At 43.6% G+C, this 24977-nt stretch overlaps 1 protein-coding gene across 7 annotated transcripts in view; it reads right to left on the bottom strand.

Annotated features, from left to right (window-relative positions):
• fbxl2 (F-box and leucine-rich repeat protein 2) overlaps positions 1 to 24977 on the bottom strand; it is a 321753-nt gene that overhangs the window by 39498 nt on the left and 257278 nt on the right. For 6 of the 7 annotated variants that reach the window (XR_015079120.1, XM_085993892.1, XM_085993891.1 and 3 more), the window contains one exon: positions 13183 to 13239. Coding sequence is in view for 5 of the 7 variants with exons in the window: in XM_085993892.1 (XP_085850018.1) it covers positions 13183 to 13239 (57 nt within the window). In the remaining 2 variants the exon portion in view is untranslated. Of the gene's footprint in view, positions 1 to 1103; positions 1402 to 13182; positions 13240 to 24977 lie in introns of all 7 variants that reach the window. The other variant, XR_015079121.1, reaches the window with a different exon arrangement.

A 24977-nucleotide genomic window follows, 5' to 3' on the forward strand; every position in this document is an offset into this window, starting at 1 on the left:
GGGTAAAATCAGCATCATCCCATTGAATTTTAATTGATTTCTGTTTACAGGCTTTGGTGCACTATCCATCTGGGCTACAGAACGGATTAGTGAAAAGGAAATATGGAAAAGTCATATACAGATTATTTAGTACGATCGTAAGATCTCTCATAATAATTCTTTCTTAAACGGTTAGAATCACAAAGTAGCATCTCAAAAACACTGGAAGGACAGGAGTCAATAGCTGCATTATTCAAGTCCAAAATAAATTATAGGCACTGAATTACAAACTCTAACAGTAAACACAAAAAAGTAGAAGCACAATTTTTGTCTTTTAAAACAATGAGAAATTTAAAAAATATTTTGTGTATTGCTAACAGAAAGGTTATGAACACAGTTGAATCTGTCATGTGAAGCAGCAAACGATTCTTTAAGTTCTTAGATCTACAGTCCGAAGTAAGATATATAACACATGCAGTCAATCATCATACAGGCACATGTCAGATATCTGGCTATCAACTTCATATTTCAACTGGAGTACCACTATAGCTGACTCCATGCTTCTGGTACTGAAATAAACCTAAATTACCAAATTACGTTGCTGTCAATGTTAATGACTTTCATTGCATCTTTGTGGGAATAACACCATTGGGTACATTTCTGTTACTGGAATGTCCTGGTTGCATTTCAGTTATAATCCTATAATGAAAGAATTCCAGAAAGCCCATCCACCTTATAATATCTTCATTCGTCAAATAAATCCAACAGCTGCCTGTACCACAGGATTAGCCCAGAAGTCAACTGGGAAAGATCACAAGGGTAGAGATCCTTTAAAGTGTTTCACTAATGAAGCTTTATTACTATTAATTGGTGATTAGAATTAAATGGCAATTTGCAAACACATACATCAAAAAGATACAAGAATGAGTGGTATATTTCCCATGATTTAAATTAATTGCTTCAAAAATCCTGACATTTCACCTTTGATTATGAGTGGAAAAGCAGGTGCATCCACTTCTTCATTTTGCACATTTTTTAAATGTTGCATTATCGCAGCAAGGCAACAAATAGAACAGATATTCCCCATCACCTTGCAAAATTACTGCCTAATTTACAGTACTCACATAGATCCAGCAGCAGATTCATACTGTTACACCAGTGCCTTGCAGATACTGCTTTGCAAATCCAAGACCAGCGACAGGCACATATCAGATATCTGGATATCAGCTTCATATTTCAACTGAAGTACCACTACAGCTGACTCCATGCTTCTGGTACTGAAATATCATTATGTATAAGGTCATGACACACACAGTGCACTGTCGAGGAGTCAGCCATACACACTGGGTGCTCTTATTTTTTCTGAATCACAGGAAATGGGTGTACTGCAAGAATATGTTCAAGAGAAGCCATTTTAAACTCCTGCAAAAGGAGAAATACAAGTCCCTCAGATCCAAGATAAAGCAGAATCAATCTGTACTTTAAATAATGTAAAGAATGACCCCTTTATGATCTAAGGAGCGGACCTGAGCGGGAGCGAATCGAGAGCTGAGCGGGGATAAAGAGCGCAGCGACTCAACACAGGCAGAATTTGAAACAGCGACGTCAGAGTAAAAATCCTAAACTGATGTCAGCACAAGGGAAGGGGTTGATTGGTGAGTAGCTGGTGAGTGTTTTTAAGTTTTAAGTTTATTTCTGCTAAGTTCTGCTAAAGAGCCCGGTCGGAGAGGGGCTCTTCAAGTTAGGAGCCGGGGTTAAATTGCTGGTTAGGGATAAAGCATGAGTTTGGAGATTAGTAACTGTTAATACTACATTAAATTATTAACTGTTAATAACTTATTAATAACTTGAATTAGGTACATCTCAGTCTTAAGTTTCTGTAAAGTTAGTTAATAGTCAATTAATAAAGGCATGGCAGGGCAGCTCAGCCCCGCGGAATGCGCATCCTGTGCCATGTGGGAAATCCAGGACGCTTACCATGTCCTGGACATGGTTGTCCAGGAAGTGTCGTCAGCTGGAGGAGCTCGAGCAGCAGCTGGCGTCACTGCGGTGCATCGGCGAGGCTGAGAGCTACGTGGATAGCACGTTTCAGGACGTGGTCTCCCTGCAGCTAAGGAGTGTGCAGGCAAAGAGGGAATAAGTGACCGCCAGACAGAAGAGGACCACCAGGCAGGTCGTGCAGGAATCCCCGGAGTGCAACTCGCTCTCCAACCAGTATTCTGTTCTGAGTACTGGTGAGGGCCATGGTTCCTCTGGAAAGTACAGCCAGAGCCCAAGTCCACGGCACCACGGGTGGCTCAGCTGTACAGGGTGGGGGGAGGAGGAAGATAGGGAAAGCAAAAGTAAAAATAGAAACATAGAAGATAGGAGCAGGAGTAGGCCATTTGGCCCCTCGAGCCTGCTCCGCCATTCAATGAGATCATGGCTGATCATTCAAATTCAGTACCCGGTCCCTGCTTTCTCCCCATATCCCTTGATCCCTTTAGCCTTAATAAATGTATCCAACTCCTTCTTGAATATATTTAATGAATTGGCCTCTACTGCCTTCTGTGGTAGAGAATTCCACAGGTTCACCACTCTCTGGGTGAAGAAATTCCTCCTCATTTCTGTCCTAAATGGCTTACCCCTTATCCTTAGACTGTGACCCCTGGTTCTGGACTCCCCGACCATCGGGAACATCCTTCCTGCATCTAGTCTGTCCAGTCCTGTCAGAATTTTATAAGTTTCAATGAGATCCCCTCTCATTCTTCTAAACTCCAGCGAGTATAAGCCCAATCGACCCAATCTCTCCTCATACGTCATTCCTGCCATCCCAGGTATCAGCCTGGTGAATCTTCGCTGAACTCCTTCCATGGCAAGAACATCCTTCCTCAGATAAGGCGACCAAAACTGCACACAATACTCGAGATGTGGTCTCACCAAGGCCCTGTACAACTGCAGCGAGACATCTTTGTTCCTGTACTCGAACCCTCTTGCTACGAAGGCCAACATACCATTTGCCTTCTTAACCGCCTGCTGCACCTGCATGCTTACCTTCAGCGACTGGTGCACAAGGACACCCAGGTCTCATTGCACTTCCCCTTCTCACAATCTATTGCCATTCAGATAATAATCTGCCTTCCTGTTTTTGCCACCAAAGTGGATAACCTCACATTTATCCACGTTATATTGCATCTGCCATGCTTCTGCCCAATCACCCAACCTGTCCAAATCATCCTGGAATTTCTCGGCATCCTCCTCACAGCACACACGCCCACCCAGCTTTGTGTCATCTGCAAACTTGGAGATATTACATCTAGTTCCCTTGTCTAGATCATTAATATATATTGTGAATAGCTGGGGTCCAAGGACCGATCCCTGCGGTACCCCACTAGTCACTGCCTGCCACTCGGAAAAAGACCCGTTTATTCCAACTCTTTGCTTTTTGTCTGCCAACCAGTTCTCTATCCAAGTCAATACCTTGCCCCCAATCCCATGTGCCTTAACTTTACACGCTAATCTCTTATGCGGGACCTTATCGAAGGCCTCTGAAAGTTCAAATACACCACATCCACTGGTTCTCCCTTATCTATTTTACCAGTTACATCCTCAAAAAATTCCAGATGATCAGTGAAGCACGATTTACCTTTTGTAAATCCATGTAGTAGGGGATTCAATAGCTAGGGGAGCAGACGGGAGTTTCTGCGACTACAGACATAACTCCAGAATGGTATGTTGTCTCCCTGGTGCCAGGGTTAAGGATGTCACTGAGCGGCTGCAGAACATTCTGAGGGGGGATGGCGGCCAGAGGTTGTGGTCCATATCGGTACCAACGATATAGGTAGAAAGAGGGATGAGGTCTTGCAGGCAGATTTCAGGGAGCTAGGAAAGAGATTAAAAGCAAGACCTCAAAGGTAGTAATCTGTGGATTACTCCTGGTTCCACGCGCGAGTGAGTACAGTAATAGGAGGATAGAGCAGATGAATGCGTGGCTGGAGTTGGTGCAACAGTGAGGGCTTCAGATTCCTGGGGCATTGGCACTGGTTCAGGGGGAGGTGGGACCTGTACAGGCTGCACCACAACAGAGCCGGTACCAATATCTTCGCGGGGAGGTTTGCTAGTGCTGTTGGGGAGGGTTTAAACTAAGTTGGCAGGGGATGGGCACCAGGATGTAGCATTAGGAGAAACAAAGGGCACAAAGGATTGGAAGAGACGGATAGCACTAAAGTAAGAAACAGCAAGGTATCATGTTTGACGAATCTGTTAAGGGTTTTTTGGGATTGTAACTAGCAGAATAGATGAAGGGGAACCAGTGGATGTGGTGTATTTGGATTTTCAGAAGGCATTCGATAAGGTGCCACACATGAGGTTATTAAACAAAATTAGGGCTCATGGGTTTGGGGGTAATATACTCGCATGGATTGAGGATTGGTTAACGGACAGAAAACAGAGATTAGGAATAAACGGGTCATTTTTGGGTCGGCAGGCTGTAGCAAGGATCAGTGCTTGGGCCTCAGCTATTCACAATCTGTATCAATGATTTGGATGAGGGGACCAAACGTAATATATCCAAGTTTACTGATGATACAAAGCTAGATGGGAATGTAAGTTGTGAGGAGGATGCAAAGAGTCTTCAAGGGGATATAGACAGACTAAGTGAGTGGGCAAGAACATGGCAAATGGAATATAATGTGGAGAAATGTGAAGTTATCCACTTTGGTAAGAAAAATAGAAAAGCAGATTATTTTTTAAATGGTGAGAGATTGGGAAATGTTGGTGTTCCGAGGGACCTGGGTGTCCTTGTATATGAATCACTGATTTGTTAACATGCAGGTAAAGCAAGCGATTAGGAAAGCAAATGGTATGTTGGCCTATATTACAAAAAGATTTGAATATAAGAGTAAAGACGTCTTACTGCAATTATATAGGGCCTTGGTGAGACCACACCTGGAGTATTGTGTACAGTTTTGGTCTCCTTACCTAAGGAAGGATATACTTGCCATAGAGGGAGTGCAACGAAGGTTCACCAGACTGGTTCCTGGGATGGGGGGATTGTCCTATGTGGACAGATTGAGTAGACTAGGCCTATATTTTCTCGAGTTTAGAAGAATGAGAGGTGATCTCATTGAAACATACAAAGTTCTTACAGGGCTTGACAGGGTAGATGCAGGGAGGATGTTTCCCCTGGCTGTGGAGTCTAGAATCAAGGGTCACAGTCTCAGAATAAGGGGTCGGCCATTAAGGACTGAGATGAGGAGAAATGTCTTCACTCAGAGGGTGGTGAATCTTTGGAATTCTCTACCCCAGAGGGCTGTGGAGGCTCAGTCGTTGAGTATATTCAAGACAGAGATTGATAAATTTTGGGATATTAAGCAAATCAAGGGATATGGGGATAGTGCAGGAAAGTGGAGTTGAGGTAGATCAGCCATGATCTTATTGAATGGTGGAGCAGGCTCGAGGGGCCGAATGGCCTACTCCTATTTCTTATGTTCTTATGAGGTGGGGTCAGACTAAGAGAGACCACAGGATAGTCCAAGATAGGTTTACAGTGTATGTATGTGAACGTACGAAGCATAGTAAACAAGGTTGGTGAGCTGCAGGCACAAATAGCCACATGGGAATATGATGTTGTGGCAATAATGGAGACCTGGCTCAAAAAAGGGCAGGCTTGGGTATTATCTATTCCTGGATTTAAGGTGTTCAGGAAAGATAGATGGCGTGGCAGTATTGGTTAAGGAGAATGTTACAGTGCTGGAGAGAGAGGATGTCCTGGAGGGGTCAAGGATAGAATCGATATGGCAAGAGTTAAGAAATAATAGAGGTGCCATTACACTACTATGTGTATTCTATAGGTCACTAACTAGTGGAAATATATGGAGGAGCAAGTTTGCAGAGAAATTACAGTGGGATGAGAACGGATCTGGCCCGGGTAAATTGGAATCAAAGATTGGCAGGCTAAACTGTAATGGAACAATGGGCTGCCTTTAAAGAGGAAATAGTTTGAGTCGTCGAGCTACATTCTCACTAGTGGGAAAGGTAGGGCAACTAAAGTCAGAGCTCCCTGGATGACGAAAGAAATAGAGAGCAAGTTGAGCAGAAAAAGAGCGCATATGACAGATGTTAGGTCGAGAATACATCTGAGAATCAGGCTAAATATAGAAAGTTCAGAGGAGAAGTGAAAAAGAAAATAAGAGGGGCAAAGAGATGGTATGAGAATAGGATGGCAGCTAACATAAAAGGTAATCCAAAAGTCTTCTATAGGCATATAAATAGCAAACGGGTAGTAAGAGGAAGGGTGGGGCCAATTAGGGACCAAAAAGGAGACCTACACATGGAGGCAGAAGGGTATGGCTGAGGTGCTAAATAAGTACTTTGCATCTATCTTCACCAAGGAAGAAGATGCTCCCATAGACAGTGAAGGAGGAGGTAGAGGAGATACTAGATAAAAAATTGATAAAGAGGAGGTACTAGAAAGGCTGGCAGTACTTAAAGTAGATAAGTCACCAGGACCAGATGGGATGCATCCTAGGACGCTGAGGGAAGTGAAAGAAGAAATCGTAGAGGTACTGGCCATAATCTTCCAATCCTCCTTAGAAACGGGGGTGGTGCCAGAGGACTGGAGAATTGCAAATATTACACACTTGTTAAAAAACCCAGCAACTTGCAGGCCAGTCAGTTTAACCTCGGTTATGGGGAAGCTTTTAGAAACAATAATCAGGGACAAAATTAACAGTCATTTGGACAAGTGTGGATTAATTTTAAAAAAGCCAGCACGGATTTGTTAAAGGCAAATCGTGTTTAACCAACTTGATCAGAGTTTTTTAATAAGGTAACAGAGAGGGTTGATGAGGGCAATGCGGTTGACATGGTGTACATGGATTTCCAAAAGACGTTCGACGAAGTGTCACATAATAGGCTCGCCAGCAAAGTTGACGCCCATGGAATAAAAGTGGCAGCATGGATACGGAATTGGCTAAGTGACAGGAAACAGAGAGTAGTGGTGAACGGTTGTTTTTCGGACTGGAGGAAGGTATACAGTGGTGTTCCCCAGGGGTCGGTTCTATGACCACTGCTTTTCTTGATATATATTAATGACTTGGATGTGGGAGTACAGGGCACAATTTAAAAATTTGCAGATGACACAAAACTTGGAAGTATAGTGAACAGTGAGGAGGATAGTGATAGACTTCAAGTTGACAGACAGGCTGGCGGAATGGGCGGATACATGGCAGATGAAATTTAACGCAGAAAAGTGCGAAGTGATACATTTTGGTAGAAAGAATGAAGAGAGGAAATATAAACTAAAGGGTACAATCTTAAAGGGGGTGCATGAACAGAGAGACCTAGGGGTATAAGTGCAAAAATCGTTGAAGGTGGCAGGGCAGGTTGAGTAAGCAGTTAAAAAAGCTTACGGGATACTGGGCTTCATGAATAGAGGCATAGAGTACAAAAGCTTGGAAATTATGATGTACCTGTATAAAATACTGGTTCGGCCTCAACTGGAGTATTGTGTCCAATTCTGGGCACCGCACTTTAGGAAGGATGTGAAGGCCTTAGGGAGGGTGCAGAAGAGATTTACGAGAATGGTTCCAGGGATGAGGGACTTCAGTTACGTGGATAGACTGGAGAAGCTGGGGTTGTTCTCCTTAGAACAGAGAAGATTGAGAGGAGATTTGATAGAGGTATTCAAAATCATGAGGGGTCTGGACAGAGTAGATAGAGAGAAACTGTTCCCATTGGCAGAAGGGTCGAGAACCGGAGGACACAGATTCAAGGTGATTGACAGAAGAACCAAAGGCGACATGAAGAACAACTTTTTTACTCAGCGAGTGGTTAGGATCTGGGATGCAATGCCTGAAAGGGTGGTGGAGGCAGACTGAATCACAGCTTTAAAAAGGGAATTGGATAAGTACCTGAGGGGAATAAATTTGCAGGGCTACGGGTGAAGGACGGGGCAGTGGGACTAGCTGAAGTGCTCTTGCAGGGAGCCGGCATGGGCTTGATGGGCCGAATGGCCTTCTTCCATGCTGTAACCATTCTATGATGGGACACCATCTCCATCACCTAAGAAAGCAACAGTGGAGTTCTTTCAGTGGCTATGTCTCCCACAGCAAGATCCCTAAATGATCTAAAGTTAACCAATTCCTCTCTTCCCTTATTTAGGAATTCAAACTGAAAAGGTAAAAACCAACCCAAATGGGTGATGTGCCTGGCCCATACATTTGTTGTAATGTCACTCCTTTATAGGATCCTTCACCCGAGAAGGGGATGGGGCTGCAGAACACTTCACAATTGGGTGGACGTGGCCTCTCTCCCCTAAGTGGTGCTTCCAGGCCAAGGCTACTTAATCCCTATGGATAGAACCCTTTGCAGCTGCAAAAGGAACTCCAACTAGGCCTGTAGAAATCAGAGTTTTGTTCCTTGGGTTGGAAGGCCATGATGGCCACATCTCAGAAGTACCGCTGTTCTAAACAGTGATGAGAAGAAAATCTTCTACCAGATGAAAAAAACTTATTGGAGCATAGAACACTTTTGGAAGAAAATTTCTATACAATAAAACAGTTTTCTGAGGCAAAAAAAGACTTGCTCAACAGTCCGGCTAACCCAAGTCACACTAGGTGCTCCATTTCTTTTTAATGGCCAGGGATGCTCTCAGATGCATGCCCCAGACCTGAAGATGTTACCTATTGGGAAAAATCAACTTTAAAATATCCACCACCAACTCAAAATCTATTTATGGGAGAGCCTGACAAGTGGGCTCTCTTGGTTTCTTTAGCCTCACTTATTTTGTAAACCTTTAAAGAGGGTTGCACTCTCCAGAGACACCACAGCTTCATGCAGATGACTGATCAATAACAACGTCTTGGATTTATATAGCGTCTTTAACGTAGAAAAACATCTCTCGGCACTTCACAGGGGTGTAATCAGACAAAAATAGATGGAGACAAAGAAGATATTAGGAGGGCTGAGCAAAAATTTGTCAGATGGGTTTTAAGAAGAGTCTTAAAGGAGGAGAGGGAGGTGGAGGGGTTTAGGGAGAAAATTCTAGAACATGGGGCCTAGACAGCTTATAGGCATGGCCATCAATGGTGGAGCAAAGGAGGGGAATATGCACAAAATGCCAGAGTCAAGGAACAGAGTTCAGGAGGGGAGGACTGGAGGAGGTCACATAGACAGGGAGGGGCCATGAAGTGATTTAAACATGAGAATGACAATTTTAAATTTGATGCTTTGGGGGACTGAGAGTCAACTTAGATGAGCGAGAACAGGGATGATGGGTGAGCGGGACTTGGTGTGGGATAGGAAATGGGCAGCAGAGTTTTGGATGAGCTGATGTTTATGAAGGGTGGAGAATGAGAGGCTGGTCAGCAGAGCATTGGAATAGTTGCGTTTGGAGGTGACGAATGAATAAATGAGGGTTTCAGCAGCAGATGGGTTGAGGCGGTGGCAGTTACGAAGGTTGAAGTAGGCGGTCTTTGTGATGGAGAGGATATGGGATCTGATGCACAGCTCAGGATTGAATAGGACACTGAGGTTGCGATCAATCTGATTCAGTCTCAGACAGTGGCCAGAGAGTGAAATGGAATCAGTAGCTAGGGAAAGGAGGTTGTGACTGGGGCCATAAGCTCAGCTTGGGGTCAAACAGGATACCGAGGATGCAAATAGTCTGGTTCAGCCTGAGACAATGGCCAGGGACAGCGTTGGTGATTAATGAGGCAGTTGATAGTGAACAAAAGAAACCGGTTATCTTTGCTCTCCAGGATGATCCTAGACTAGTGTGCAGAGGAGAGTGAGACTCAATGGTGCTTGATGTGATCCAGCAATTCTGGTGATGGATGGCTAAACCAGTTGTGTGCCACATACACTCATCTGAGCCCCTTGAACTTGAGGTGTGAAAATGGGGGCCATATCAGGAGAGTGAAGGGGATAGGAGAGAATAAAGATTTTCCTGAGGCAAAGGCGTTAAAAGATGGACATGAAGGAGTGGTTAAGCAGATCAATGGCTGCAGAAGTATTGTGGCAAATGGAATGTCTTAGACTGGGCATTTGGGATTTAGAGAGTGCAGCTGTCAGTGATTTGGGGAAGAGTATTTTTCCAGGGATGAACACAGGAGAAAATGGGGTTGGAAGGGGGTAGATGGGTGGTGAGAGATGTAAGCAATTGGTTGGAGATGCCAGTGTCAGTGCTAGAAACCATGGGAGTAGAGGTCGGGGTGACAGCAAGGTCACGAGCACCAGACCATGCAGGTCAACCACCAGTGCTGTTGTCATTGATACCTTTGATCCAATTCCTACCAATATTAAATAAGCAGTTCTTTTGGTACACTAGGGCGAGAATGGCAATCCTTTGACACTCCAGATCCCAGGGAACATAGAGCACCAGTCTTAGGAGGGGGTGGGCACAAGCCTCCACTGGATCACCTTTCCAGGTTTGATCAGATGGCATAGGCCACACCCCGGGAGGTTGGCTTCCCATTTTCTTGGCAGTTTCCCTGCACCCTTGAAAAATAAACTTTCAAATTCCACACCAAAGTTGGGTTTTCAGGGTAAACATCTCAGGCACTGGTCAATAGTAGTTGAGAGTGGTCTGTTGTACTCTCCCCGAGACGGCAATCAGTGTAATCAGTGAAACTGACGAAAACTTGGGCTTTTCCACGGTAATAGCGCTGTTAAATACCTCATTAAATATTAGACCTTGTTGGATTAGGTGTACCTGGGGTTTTAATAGCGTATTGACTGCTAAACAAATGTATGGCCCTGAAAAACTAATTTTAATTTTGTGGAGTGTCAAATTTCTCCATAATGAAAATAATTTTTTTAAAGAAACTTCAAAAAAAAGTTAGATATTTTTTTAAAAGTTCATATTTATTACCTTTTCCCCATGTGAGAGCCCCAATTTTTGTTTTGCTCTTAAAAAGTCAGAATGAAAGGAGCTTCCTTCACTTCCTGGTTCACGGTCTATGAGAATGCTACATCGTGATTGGCTGCTTAGACATCTTGTTGACATCACAGCAGCTATGGAATTCCTGAGAAACTACACTGGTCTCAACTGCACGTCGAAAAAGTCAAATTTATCGCCACAGAGATCGCCTTTGCTTCGCCGCTGACTGCAAATTATGGGCCATGAACACGGAGCTGACATGGGCTGTTGCTGTTGTCTTACAGTATATAAAAAATGCTGAGGACCAGCCCAAAGGATATGGGAGGAGAGAATCAGAGGGTGAAGTCACAATAAAGCCAAAGATTTGAGGCACCATTATGGTTTGCCTCCATCAACAACCTGGGTTAACCATGCTACAGGAAACTGTGTGTTATCCGGAGGCTAAATGTCCGGCAAGCTCGAGCCACCGGCAAAAATCAGGAGCCGTTTTGTTAGGTTTTTTTTCTTCTCGTGGCTTTTTTTTTCCAACAGTCAGTCTCTGGAAAGTCTCCCTGAAGCTGTTGCTAAGCTAGAGAGACGCTTCCAAGGTACGGGCTGACTGTTTAGAAGCTGTTGTTAAGCAACAGTGTTTGTTGTCAGATACGGAGATGAAAAGCTCCGTATGCTTCAACATTAACGCTGGTGTGTCCGGCAGTTTTGAGGGAACGGCAACGGCTCGGTCCCGTCGGTGCCGGATAGCACAAAGTTTCCTGTATATGAAGTAAGGTAAACCGAAAAAAATATATTTTTCACACTTTGCTCCTTTTACAGGTCATTTTACATTCATGAGTATTTCAGTCAAGCACTTTAACTAGTTACAATTAAACTGAAATCTGAAGCCTTTCCATATTTAGGCTAAATGTCAATGCCCATAGATTTACTTTTTGAATTTGATCTGAAAGTAATTACAAAACCGATTTAAACTTTTCCTGCTTGCTTTATGGTAATATACTAATATCAGCTTTTCCCTCACAGCTTCATTTTACGCAGTTTAATCACAACTGGCAACTTAAGAGCAGCACAACACACACACCTTTCTTTTTCATTTGTTGCTTTAATTTCTAATGTGTAAATATTGAAACAGCTACCTTCACTGAAACTGAAAGCGACCAATGTGTATATATTATCTGAAAACTCAGTTATTTAGTAAATCCAGGCTGCCATCTAGTGGAAAACCTGGCAGTTACATGTTCTACCAATGACTTAGATTGCCTTTCCAGCTACAATAAAAGGCCGTATACGCTATTGGAAAGCTAGTTTACTTGGACTAAACATTAATTGTTTCATTTGGTACAATCTTTATCCAAAGAAAAATAAAGGTTACTTCAACTAAATCCAGCAACTGGCTTTAGAAGGGGTAGATTGTGTCTGCCCAACCTATTTTAAAGAGGTGAGCGCCAATTTGACAAGGGAAAGCCATATGATGCAGTGAAAGTGTACCAAGATTTCTGAAATTCCTGTGAAACTATTCATTGCAAACTGAAACCACCACCTCTCCCTTCTCTGCCCCGCTGGGTGGTATGTGCAAACTGAACTATATTACACTTTAACCAATGGAAGGTCATCGACCCGAAACGTTCACTCTTTCTCTTTCCACAGATGCTGCCTGACCTGCTAAGTATTTCCAGCATTTTCTGTTTTTTATTGCACTTTGTTGCTTGCAATCAAATAACCAAAACGCCTCGAGGACCTGATTTGCTTTATCAGAGGCTTCACAGTGACTGGATACTTTTAGGGTATTACCCACCACTCCAACGTCTTTTTTCTGTTCTACTGTTATGCATGGTAACTATCCATTGTGCACATGATCTTTGTTTTCTATACCAGTGTGAATTACCGTATATTTTTCCACATTTAATTCCAATTGCCAAACCTGAGCGCATCTAGTTAATTTGAATAGACCATTTCTCCTTCCAGTAAGGGTATTCTCAACAAAGAGAGTCTGATGGCAGGAAACCAACAACCCAGCCAACTATTTTAATACACTCAGTTCGACGGGTAATTTACTATATAAAAGCCCATTACAGTATTTGGGTCATACACAAATGTTTAGCTAAGTATGAACAAAACAAAGGGCCAGTTTCCAATATGTCCATTCTTGAGGGCAACCAAATGTGAGATAAACCACTTTCAGATGTGACCCTTGAGATTTGATTAATTTTTAAATTAAGTAGGAAAAAATTGGAAATTACAAATGGGTGTAATAGAACAAATTTCATTACTTTTAGAACACAGGAATAAACAGATTTTAAAAGTTATCCTATACAAGACAAATGGTTCAACTGCAATAGCTATCCACTCACCAGTGCCTCTAGCCTCGGACAGTGAATGGACAACTGAATCAACGTGTTGTCTGTGATCTGTGGGGAGAGAGAGCGAGAGATATCAGTTATTGGATCTACCAAAAGGGGGAAAAATGAGTGACCAGTCTATCAAGTGATTTACAAATATATTAATTGCTCCTTCATGCAACATAAAATACTGGGACACTATAGAATTGATTCATCATTGTAAGCACATCACAAAAGCATCAATTACCACTTTTATTAATGTAAGTGGAAAAGTTAGAGATATACAATGGAACCAGGCAGTACGAACAATTAGGAAGCTCCAAGAATCTCTATTCGGTGCATCTTCTTTCAGGCTGCATTCCTCAATTATTTTGTAATGGGGTTTTGAGCCTAATTCGAAGAAATGTTTCTGTCCTAAAGTTTGACAATGTCGAGTGCATGCATTGCAAAAATAAAACTTCAAAAAAAAAAATCACTTAAAAATGGTAACTATAAAGTGCAATCAAGAACCATTGCAACACTATTGTTGTAAAAACACCCACTTCTGTTTGGTTGAAAAAAAACCTACTGAATTGCATGGACAAGAGTTCTGAAAAGCTCAATTATTGCTGAAACTGTAAATGACATAGGAGTAGATCATCCCCTCAAGCCTGTTCGGCCATTCAATTAGATGATAAGTAATATGTAATTCAACTTCATATTGCTCGATAAAATCAAAAATCTATCAATCTCAGTCTTCAACACTTCAACGTACCCAGCATCCACAGCCTTTTCAGTGGAGAGTTCCAGATTTCTACTACCCTTTGTGTGAAGAAGTGCTTCCTGAATTTGCTCCTGAATGGCCTAGCTATAATTTTAATATTATGCCCCCTTGTTTTGGATTCCCCTATCAGAGGAAATAGTTTCTCTATCTACTGTATCAGCATGATAAACACCTTGATTAGATCACGCCTCTTCTATACTCAAAGGAATACCATCCCGAGTTTATGTAACATGTCCTCATAATTTATCACTTTAAGGTCTGTATCATTCTGGTGAATCTGTGCTGTACCCACTTCCGAGGCTAATATATCCTTGTTCAGGTGCGGTGCACAGAACTGAATGCAGTTCTCCAGATGTGGGCTTACCAAGACTTTACACAACGGAAGCATCACTTTCTGCCCTTTGTATTCCAGCCCCCGTGAGATAAAGGCCATGATTGCTTTTTGTACCTGTCCACTAGCTTTTAGTGATTTGTATATATGGACACCCAAATCTCGCTACTTCTCCACAGTTCCTAGTTTCTCACCACTTAAAAAATACACTGATTTGTCTTTCTTGGATCCAAAGTAGATGACCTCACACTTCCCTACATTGAACTCCATTTGTCGCAGTTTTGCCCACTCACTTAATCTCAGTCCCTTTTCAACTTCCTTTTCCAATCTGCACTACTTACTGTACCTTCCGACTTAGTGTCATCTGTAAATTTGGATAAATATGGTGAAAAGCTGAGGCCCCAGTATTCATCCCTGGGGAACACCACTTGTCGCATCCCGCCAATCAGTATGTACCTCTTATCCCTACTCTCTGTCTCCTACCTCCCAATCAATTTCCAACCCATGACACAAAATTGCCTCCAATTCCATGCGCTTTCATTTTTGCCAATAATCTCTTGTGCAAAACCTTATCAAATGCCTTCTGGAAGTCCATATAGATAACATCTATAGACACTCGCTTATCCACCATATTAATGACATCCCCAAAAGATTCAACTCGATTAATCAGACATGACTTACCCTCCACAAATCTGTGCGGACTCTCTCTGACCAGCTCATATTTGTCCAAATCACTCTGTCCCTAATGACAGATTCGAGTAACTTTCCTTCACAACTGGTGTTAGACTGACAGGTCTGTAGTTATCTGGTTTCTCACTCCCACCCTTCTTAAATAATGACGTGGCATTTACAATTTTCCAATGCAACGGCACAATTCCCAAATCGAGAAAGCTTTGAAAGATTCCGACTAATGCACCTGCAATTTCCTCACCTACTTCTTTTAACACCTGGGATGGAAACTATCAGGTCCAAGAGATTTGTCTATCTTGTGTCCCATTATTTTCACTACCATTTTTTTTCTTTTATTTAGTTTTAGTTTCCCTTGAACCACTGTTATTTTGTCCTCTTCCTCTGTTATGAAAACGGATGCAGAGTACTCATTTAACAAGTCTGCCATTTCCTAATTGTCAATTACAGTATCACCTGCATCTGACTTTAATGGGCCCACATTTCCCTTAGTCTGTCTTTCTCTTAATATATTTATAAAAACTGTTAGCCTTAATATCCCTTGCAAGTTTTTTTGTGTTCACCTTTTGCAGCTCTTAATATTTTCCTTGTTATTTTTATTTTGTGACATAAAAGACTATTTAGAATAAATGTTTGTAATGCTTGCAATGTTTCTTTATAGTGTACTATACCCAGTCCAAAAAGTGCAAATCATAGCATTTTCAAAAGACTACACGTTCTAAATTCAGTTGTGTTTTATGCTGGCCAACGGAATAGAATACAACCAGTCTCTGTATGGGCATCATTCTATCCCTCTGGACAAAGAAATCAGCTTCCTTGTGACATCAATATAGAGGAGAGGATATACTTTCTTAGATCTCTGTAGAGTAGGGTAGAAAACTGTCAATTTTGTGAGTAAAAAAAAATAGACATTCTACTTTATATAAGTGTCCTTGTGCAGATAAGGGTTAGAGGCTCCAGCACCAAGACATGCAATTTAATTTCAGAGCTAAGAATAGCTGCAGGATATAAGATCTATGCTTGCCATAAGCTCAAAGGAATGAGATTCTCAGGCCAGGCGCCATGTTGTTGTTTTTCCCCATATAGCTTATAAACCGAGAATATTCTTCGAAGTAATTCCCTAACCAGATACAAGAAAACCAAAATTGTCTCCAGGTGGTCAGCCCTGGATCATACAATATCCAAGTTGTTAACCACAGTCCAGCCTGGATGTGTGTCATACTCTCCTACCTTTCTGGGATAATTATCCCCATAATCCCTTCAGAATCCCAGGTCTGGCAGGCAATGTTTACATTTCCAAGTCGAGATTTAATCTGAAAAACCACAGCTCTAAATTTCTTGTTAAATTTATTTCTGCTAAATTACTTCCATAGACTGGTAAATAGAGGGATGGCTCGCTAACCGGTTCACAGTTCTGGAAACCGGTGGAGATGATGGCTCCTCTGGGGAGAGCAGCCAGAGCCACGACACCACGGGTGGCTCAGCTGCACGGGGGGGGGGGGGGAGGAAGAAGAGTAGAAGAGCAATAGTGATAGGGGATTCATTGGTTAGGGGAACAGATAGGTGTTTCTGTGGATGCAGACGTGACTCCAGGATAGTATGTTGCCTCCCTGGTGCTCGGGTCAAGGATGTCACTGAGCGGCTGCAGGACACTCTGAGGGGGGGGGTGGCGGGGGAGAACAGCCAGAGGTCGTTGTCCATTCGGTACCAATGACATAGGCAGAAAGAGGGATGAGGTCCTGCAGACAGTCTATATGGAGCTAGAAAAGAGATTAAAATACAGGACCTCAAAGGTAGTAAGCTCCAGATTACTCCCGATGCCACGTGCTAGTGAGTACAGGAATAGGAGGATAGAATAGATGAATGCGTGGCTGGAGAGATGATGCAGGAGGGACGGTATTAGATCCTGAGGCATTGGGACCATTTCTGGGGAAGGTGGGACTTGTACAAGCCGGACGGGTTACACCTCAAGAGAACCAGGACCAATATTCTCGCGGGGAGGTTTGCTAGTGCTGTTGGGGAGGGTTTAAACTAGCTTGGCAGGGGGATGGGCAGCAGCATGTAGGAGTGGAGGGGAGGAGGGGAGGAATGGGGTGCATGGAAGAATGGGTGTGTTGGATGGTACGGGGGGGGAAGGTAGTGCTGGAGGCAGAAGTAGTACCATAGTAGATAGGAGCAGACTAAGATTACGAAAAATTCAAAAATGGGTTTAGAATGCATGTACGTAAACGCACAAAGTGTGGTGAATAAGGTTGGTGAGCTACAAGCACAAATAGCCGTGTGGCAATAACGGAAACGTGGCTTAAAAACGGTGAGGACTGGGCACTGAATATTCAAGGGTACAAGGTGTTCAGAAAAGATAGGGAAGGAAAAAAGGGAGGTGGAGTGGCAGTGCTGATTAAGGAAGGCATTGTAGTGTTGGAAAGGGAGGATGTTCTTAAGGGGACGAGGACAGATCCATTTGGTTAGAATTGAGGAACAAAAAGGGTATGATCACGCTGTTGGGGGTATTCTACAGGCCTCCAAATAGTGAGAGGGAGGTAGAGGAGCAAATTTGCAGGGAAATCGCAGAGATATACAAGAGCTATAAAATGGTGATACAGAAAACTTTCGTTTAAACGGCACCTAAATATCCGGAATCCTCTATTAACCGGCAAAATTCTCGCTCCGAAAACAACACCTCAATAACCGGCAATGTTGCCGAGTCCGAGTCTCCAGCAGTGGCTGAGTTAGTCAGTGTGGGTAGTTCTCCAAACTGCCACTACTCGGCCTCTTGGCGCTATCGGAAGTCGGAACACCTCAAAAACCCTGCATCAGGAGTCTGACTCTCCCACGCTGCCGGTAGTCTCTTGTGAGCCGCCATTTTTCGGGGGTACAGTACTGTGCGTCTCCCACGCTGCTGGAACGCATTGGATTGCATTATGGAAATCCCAAAAGTTGGTCCAACCAAAAGGAAGAGAGTGGTGTTAACTTTAAAACAGAAAATCGATATATGCCAACGACTAGAAAGGGGAGAGAAGCATATCAACATTATGAATGAATTCAAAATCGGTTCGTCAACAATCTACGACATCAAATCGCAGAAGGATAAGCTGCTCAAGTTTTATTCAAGCTCGGAGACATCTAAGAGTGTAGAGAAACGGCGTACGCTTCGTAAGCCTAAGCTTGAAGAGCTGGATACTGTGCTTTGAGTGGTTTTCTCTTAAGCGTTCAGAGGGTGTTCCGATTTCCGGACCCATGCTAATCGAAAAAGCGAAGGATTTCTACGCAAAGATGGAGCTCACTGACAAGTGTGCTTTCTCTGATGGATGGCTAACGTGCTTCAAGGTACGGCACGGGATACGACAACTCGATATTTCTGGGGAGAAGAAATCAGCTGATCACGATGCCGCAGAAGAATACTGCGATTATTTCAATCGGATTGTGCAGCAACATGATTTGTCGCCAGCACAGATATACAATGCCGATGAAACTGGCTTATTTTGGAGGTTTTTGCCAGAATCAACACTTGCTGGGGCTAGTGAGGCTAATGCTTCAGGTTACAAGAAAAATAAAGATCGTGTAACCGTGCTAACATGTGCGAACGCTGCTGGATCACACCGGGTTAAACTTCTCGTCATTGGGAAGTATAAAAATCCCTGTGCATTTAAGAATGTGAGGCACTTACCTGTTGAGTACAAAGCTCAAAGAAATGCTTGGATGGATAAGGAAATCTTTTCAAATTGGTTCCATCATATTTTTGTTCCATCTGTGAGGGAACATTTCCGTAGAATAGGGAAACCTGAAGATAGCAAATGCATTTTATTGCTTGATAATTGTAGAGCCCATCCGCATGAATCCAAGTTGGTTTCTGGAAATATTTTCACCATTTATTTGCCACCAAATGTAACTTCTCTCATACAACCCATGGACCAGGGCATTATCCAAAATCTCAAGTGTCGTTACAAGAAAGACTTCCTACGTAAACTGATAAGCCAAGATGACAATACAGGTATTCACGCATTTCAGAAGGAATACAATCGTAAAGATGCCACCTTTAATGTTGCATGTTCCTGGAACTTGGTGAAAGGTCACACTTTGAGACAAGCCTGGTGCAAATTGTGGCCTTCTATAATGTTTGCTGAAGGTTCTTCTTCAGAGGAGGAATTTCATGGGTTCAATCTTCGTCCGAGGAGGACTACAGTCACTACAGGCATGGTGAAAAATGTAGGCCCAGCAAACCCTCTACGTCACCTCAGTGAATGTGATATTGAGCAGTGGGTTGATGCAGATAGAGAAGTTGCTGTTGTGCATATGCTAAGTGATGATGAAATAATGGAGAATGTTTTGAATCCAAAGAAAGAAAAGGAAAGTGAGATGGAAACTGAAGAGGATGAGATTTCTGAAGAGAACAAGATTTCTTGGGCTAAAGCTGCAGAAGATTTTGTTTCATTACTTAAATTTGCTGAAAGCCATTCTTGCTATTCTGCCCAAGAAGTTATGCACCTCCATATTCTGCATTCCACCTTTCTACAAAGAAGGCAAGAGTCCATCCACTAAGCAAGCAGACATCCGGGACATGTTTTAGAAAGCTTCCAAAAGAGTTGGAGCAGTGGAAGTGCCTGAAGATTCTGTTGAAGTGCATGATCCTGATGACCCAGCTGGCATGGATATTCCTGATGAACCAATTGGCTTGGAATAAGTGTACAGACAACCACCGTACTTTATACTGTACTGTACAGTCGTTTATAAGTTTTGTTTTACTGTTAAGTCATTAAAGAGTTATGGATTACCATCAACTGGCAGTACTGTACTTAATCAAGCATCTTTCACCATCCATTTAACAACATTCTGTAGGTGAGTACCCAATTACTGTATACTGCACATTTCTTGATTTTTTAATTTTTCTTTGTTAAAAATAGCCTGGGTAGATAACCCACTCAGTCATCCGGAATTTTTGATAAACCGGCAAAACGCCGGTCCCGTCGGTGCCGGATACCAAAAAGTTTCCTGTATTTGGGGACTTTAATTACCCAAATATCGATTGGGATAATGCTAGGGTAAAGGGAAAGGAATTTCTGAACTGTGTTCAGGAGAATTTCCTTGACCAGCATGTTCTTGGCCCAACTAGGAAGGAGGCATTGCTGGATCTGGTGCTGGGAAATGAGGTGGGCCAGGTCGACCAAGTGTCTGTGGGAGACCACTTGGGTACGAGTGATCATCGTATCATAAGATTTAGATTAGCAATGGAGAGGAGCAAGGAATAATCTAGAGTGGAACTTCTAAACTGGAATAGGGCTAACTTCAATGGGATGCGAAAGGAGCTAGCCAGGGTAAAATGGAACCAAAGACTGACAGGAAAAACTGTAACGGAACAATGGGTGATCTTTAAGGAGGAGATGTTCCAAGTACAGGCTAGGTACATTCCAACAAGAGGAAAGGGTAAGCGAACTAAAGCAAGGGCTCCTTGGATGATGAGGGAGATAGAGAAGATGATGAAACAAAAAAAAGAGGGTGTATGATGAATGTCAGGTGAATTCTTCAAGGGAGAACCAAACCAAATACAATAAGTTGAGAGGGGAAGTGAAGATGAAAATAAGATTGGCAAAGAGAGAATATGAGAGTAGAATGGCGGTTAACATAAAAGGAAACCCAAAAATCTTCTACCAGCAAGTAAACAGTAAGCGGGTAGTAAGAGGCGGGGTGAGGCCCATTAGGGACAAAGAAGGTGATATATGCTTAGAGGCGCAGGGCACGGCGAGAATACTCAATGAGTACTTTGTATCGGTGTTTACTAAGGAGGTGGATGCTGAACAAAATATTGGTAGAAGTGGAAAAGGTAGAAGCAATGGAAGTGGTGAAATTTGATGGACAGGATGTACTAGAAAGGCTGGGTATGCTTAGAGTGGATAAGTCGTCTGGTCCAGAAGGCTTGCATCCCAGGTTGCAAAGGGAATTGGGGGCGGAGATAGCGGAAGGGCTTGCCATAATTTTCCAATCTTCCCTAGATGCGGAGGAGGTGCCTGAGGATTGGAAAGTGGCAAATGTGACACCATTGTTCAAGAAAGGGTGTAAGGACAATCCTAATAACTACAGGCCGGTCAGTTTAACATCAGTGGTGGGTAAAGTTTTAGAAACAATAATCAAGGAAAAAATTAACGGGCACTTGGAGAGCTTTAAGCTAATTAAGGAGAGCCACCACGGATTTGTAAAAGGCAGATCGTGTTTGACTAATCTAATTTAATTTTTTGATGAAGTAACAGGGAGGACTGATGAATGCAATGAATGTTGTCTACATGGATTTTAGGAAGGCATTTGACAAAGTACCACATAAAAGGCTGGCTAACAAAATTGAGGCTCATGGAATAGGTGAGTCAGTGGCAGCTTGGGTAAGGAATTGGCTTAAGGACAGGAAACAGCGAGTTGTGGTAAATGGCTGTTTTTCAGACTGAAGGATGGTAGACAGTGGTGTTCCCCAAGGGTCAGTGCTGGGGCCACTGCTTTTTTTGATAAATGACCTGGATATTGGAATACAGAGTAGAATTTCTAAATTTGCCGATGACACCAAACTTGGGGGTGTGGCAAACAGTGAGGATGATACCAATCGACTGCAACAGGACATAGAAAGGCTAGCAGAATGGGCAGACAAGTGGCAGATGGAATTTAATACAGAGAAGTGTGAGGTGATGCATTTTGGCAGAAGGAACAGGGTGAGGCAATATACACTTAATGGCACAGTTTTAAAGAGTGTACAGGGACAGAGGGAGTTAATGTGCATAGGTCCCTGAAGGTGGCAGGATATATTGAGAGAGTGGTTAGCAAAGCATATGGGATCTTGGGCTTCATAAATAGAGGTATTGAGTACAAAAGTAGAGAAGTTGTGCTGAACCTTTATAAAGCGCTGGTTAGGCCACAACTGGAGTATTGCGTCCAGTTCTGGTCACCACACTTTAGGAAGGATGTGAAGGTCCTTGAGAGGGTGCAGAGGAGATTTACCAGAATGGTTCCGGGGATGGGGGATCTTAGCTACAAGGACAGGTTGGAGAAGCTGGATTTGTTTTCATTACAGCAAAGGAGGTTGAGGGGTGATTTGATAGAGGTGTACAAGAATGTAACGGGTTTGGATAGGCTAGACGGGGAAAGGCTGTTCCCACTAGTTGATGGTACAAGGACTAGGGGACACAGATTTAAGATTTTGGGCAAGAGATACAGGGGGGATGTGAGGAATGGACCTGACTGGATTGCTCTACAGAGAGCCGGCACGGACTCGATGGGTCGAATGGCCTCCTTCTGTGCAGTTATGACTATGACTCTATGACTAGGTATGTCCTGTCCACAAAAAACAAGTCAAATCCAATCCGGCCAATTATCGCCCCATCAGTCTACTCTCAATCATCAGCAAAATGATGGAAGGTGTCGACAGTGCTATCAAGCAGCACTTACTCACCAATAACCTGCTCGCTGATGCCCAGTTTGGCTCCAGACCTCATTACAGCCTTGGTCCAAACGTGGACCACACAAGAGGTTATTAAACAAAATTAGGGCTCATGGGATTGGGGTTAATATACCAGCATAGATTGCGGATTGGATAATGGGACAGAAAACAGAGAGTAGGAATAAACGGGTTATTTTCGGGTTGGCAGGCTGTAACTAGTGGGGCACCGCAAGGATCAGTGCTTGGGACCCAGCTAGTCACAATCTACATCAATGATTTGGATGAGGGGACCAAATGTAATATATCCAAGTTTACTGATGATACAAAGCTGGGTGGGAATGTAAATTGTGAGGAGGATGCAAGGAGGCTTCAAGGGGATATAGACAGGCTAAGTGAGTGGGCAAGAACATGGCAAATGGAATATAATGTAGGGAAATGTGAAGTTATCCACTTTGGTAGGAAAAAAAAGAAAAGCAGAGTATTTTTTAAATGGTGAGAGATTGGGAAATGTTAGTGTTCAGAGGGACCTGGGTGTCCTTGTACACGAATCACTGAAAGTTAACATGCAGGTGCAGCAAGCAATTAGGAAAGCAAATGGTATGTTGGCCTTTATTACAAGAGGATTTGAGTATAAGAGTAAAGACGTCTTACTGCAATTATATAGGGCCCTGGTGAGACCACACCTGGAGTACTGTGTACAGTTTTGGTCTCCTTACCTAAGGAAGGATATACTTGCCATAGAGGGAGTGCAACAAAGGTTCACCAGACTGGTTCCCGGGACGGGGGGATTGTCCTATGAGGAGAGATTGAGTAGACTAGGCCTATATTCTCCAGAGTTTAGAAGAATGAGAGGTGATCTCATTGAAACATACAAAATTTTTACAGGGCTTGACAGGGTAGATGCAGGGAGGATGTTTCCCTCGGCTGGGGAGTCTAGAACCAGGGGTCAGTCTCAGAATAAGGGGTCGGCCATTTAGGACTGAAATGAGGAGAGATTTCTTCACTCAGAGGGTGGTGAAGGCTCAGTCGTTGACTATATTCAAGACAGAGATCGATAGATTTTGGAATATTAAGGGAATCAAGGGATATGGGGATAGTGCAGGAAAGTGGAAATGAGGTAGAAGATCAGCCTACTGGCCTACTCCTGCTCCTATTTCTTATGGACAAAAGAGCTGAAGTCCAGAGGTGAGGCGAGAGTGACTGCCCTTGACATCAAGGCAGCATTTGACCGAGTGTGGCATCAAGGAGCCCTAGTAAAATTGAAGTCAATGGAATCAGGGAGAAAACTCTCCACTGGCTGGAATCATACCTAGCACAAAAAAAGATGGTTGTGGTGGTTGGAGGTCAATCATCACAGCCCCAGGACATCGCTGCAGCAGTTTCTCAAGGCAGTGTCCTAGACCCAACCATCTTCAGCTGCTTCATCAATGACCTTCCCTCCAACATAAGGTCAGAAGTGGGGATGTTCACTGATGACTGCACAGTGTTCAGTGCCATTCGCAACTCCTCAGATAATGAAGCAGTCCTTGCCCGCCTGGACAACATTCAGGCTTTGGCTGATAAGTGGCAGGTAACATTCGTGCCACACAAGTGCCAACAATCGAGCGTCTAACCACCGCCCCATGACTTTCAACGGTATTACCATCGCCAAATCCCCCACCATCAATATCCTGGGGGGGGGGTCACCATTGACCAGAAACTTAACTGGACCAGCCACATAAATACTGTGGCAACAAGAGCAGGTCAGAAGCTGGGTATTCTGCAGCGAGAGTCTCACCTTCTGACTCCCCAAAGCCTTTCCACCATCGACAAGGCACAAGTCAGGAGTGTGATGGAATACTGTCCCTGCCTGGATGAGTGCAGCTCCAACAACACTCAAGAAGCTCAACACCATCCAGGACAAAGCAGCCTGCTTGTTTGGAACCCCATCCACCACCTTAAACATTCATTCCCTCCATCACCGTCGCACCGTGGCTGCAGTGTGTACCATCTACAAGATGCACTGCAGCAACTTGCCAAGGCTTCTTCGGCAGCACCTCCCAAACCCACGACCTCTACCACCTAGAAGGACAAGGGCAGCAGGTGCATGGGAACACCGCCACCTCCAAGTCACACACCATCCTGACTTAGAAGTATATCGCCGTTCCTTCATCATCGCTAGGTCAAAATTCCTGGAACTCCCTCCCTAACAGCACTGTGGGAGTACCTTCACCACACGGACTGCGGAAGTTCAAGGCTGCAGCTCACCACCAACTTCTCAAAGGCAACTAGGGATGGGCAATAAATGCTGGCCTTGCCAGCAATGCCCACATCCCATGAACGAATAAAAAACAAACTCCTGGCTGGCCTCCCATCTTCTACCCTCCGTAAGCTTGAGGTCATCCAAAACTCTGCTGCCCGTGTCCTAACTCAACTCCTGTTCACCCATCACCCCTGTGCTCACTGACCTACATTGGCTCCTGGTTAAGCAACACTTCAATTTTAAAATTCTCTTCCTTGTTTTCAAATCCCTCCATGGCCTCGCCACGCCCTATCTCTGTAAACTCCTCCAGCCCTACAGCCCTCCGAGATATCTGCATTCCTCCAAATCTGGCCTCTGGCGCAGCCCTGAT

The sequence above is a fragment of the Somniosus microcephalus genome, chromosome 7, assembly GCF_052327205.1.
Source record: "Somniosus microcephalus isolate GS21.2 chromosome 7, FLI_Smic_1.0, whole genome shotgun sequence".
NCBI classification, from domain to species: Eukaryota; Metazoa; Chordata; class Chondrichthyes; order Squaliformes; family Somniosidae; genus Somniosus; species Somniosus microcephalus.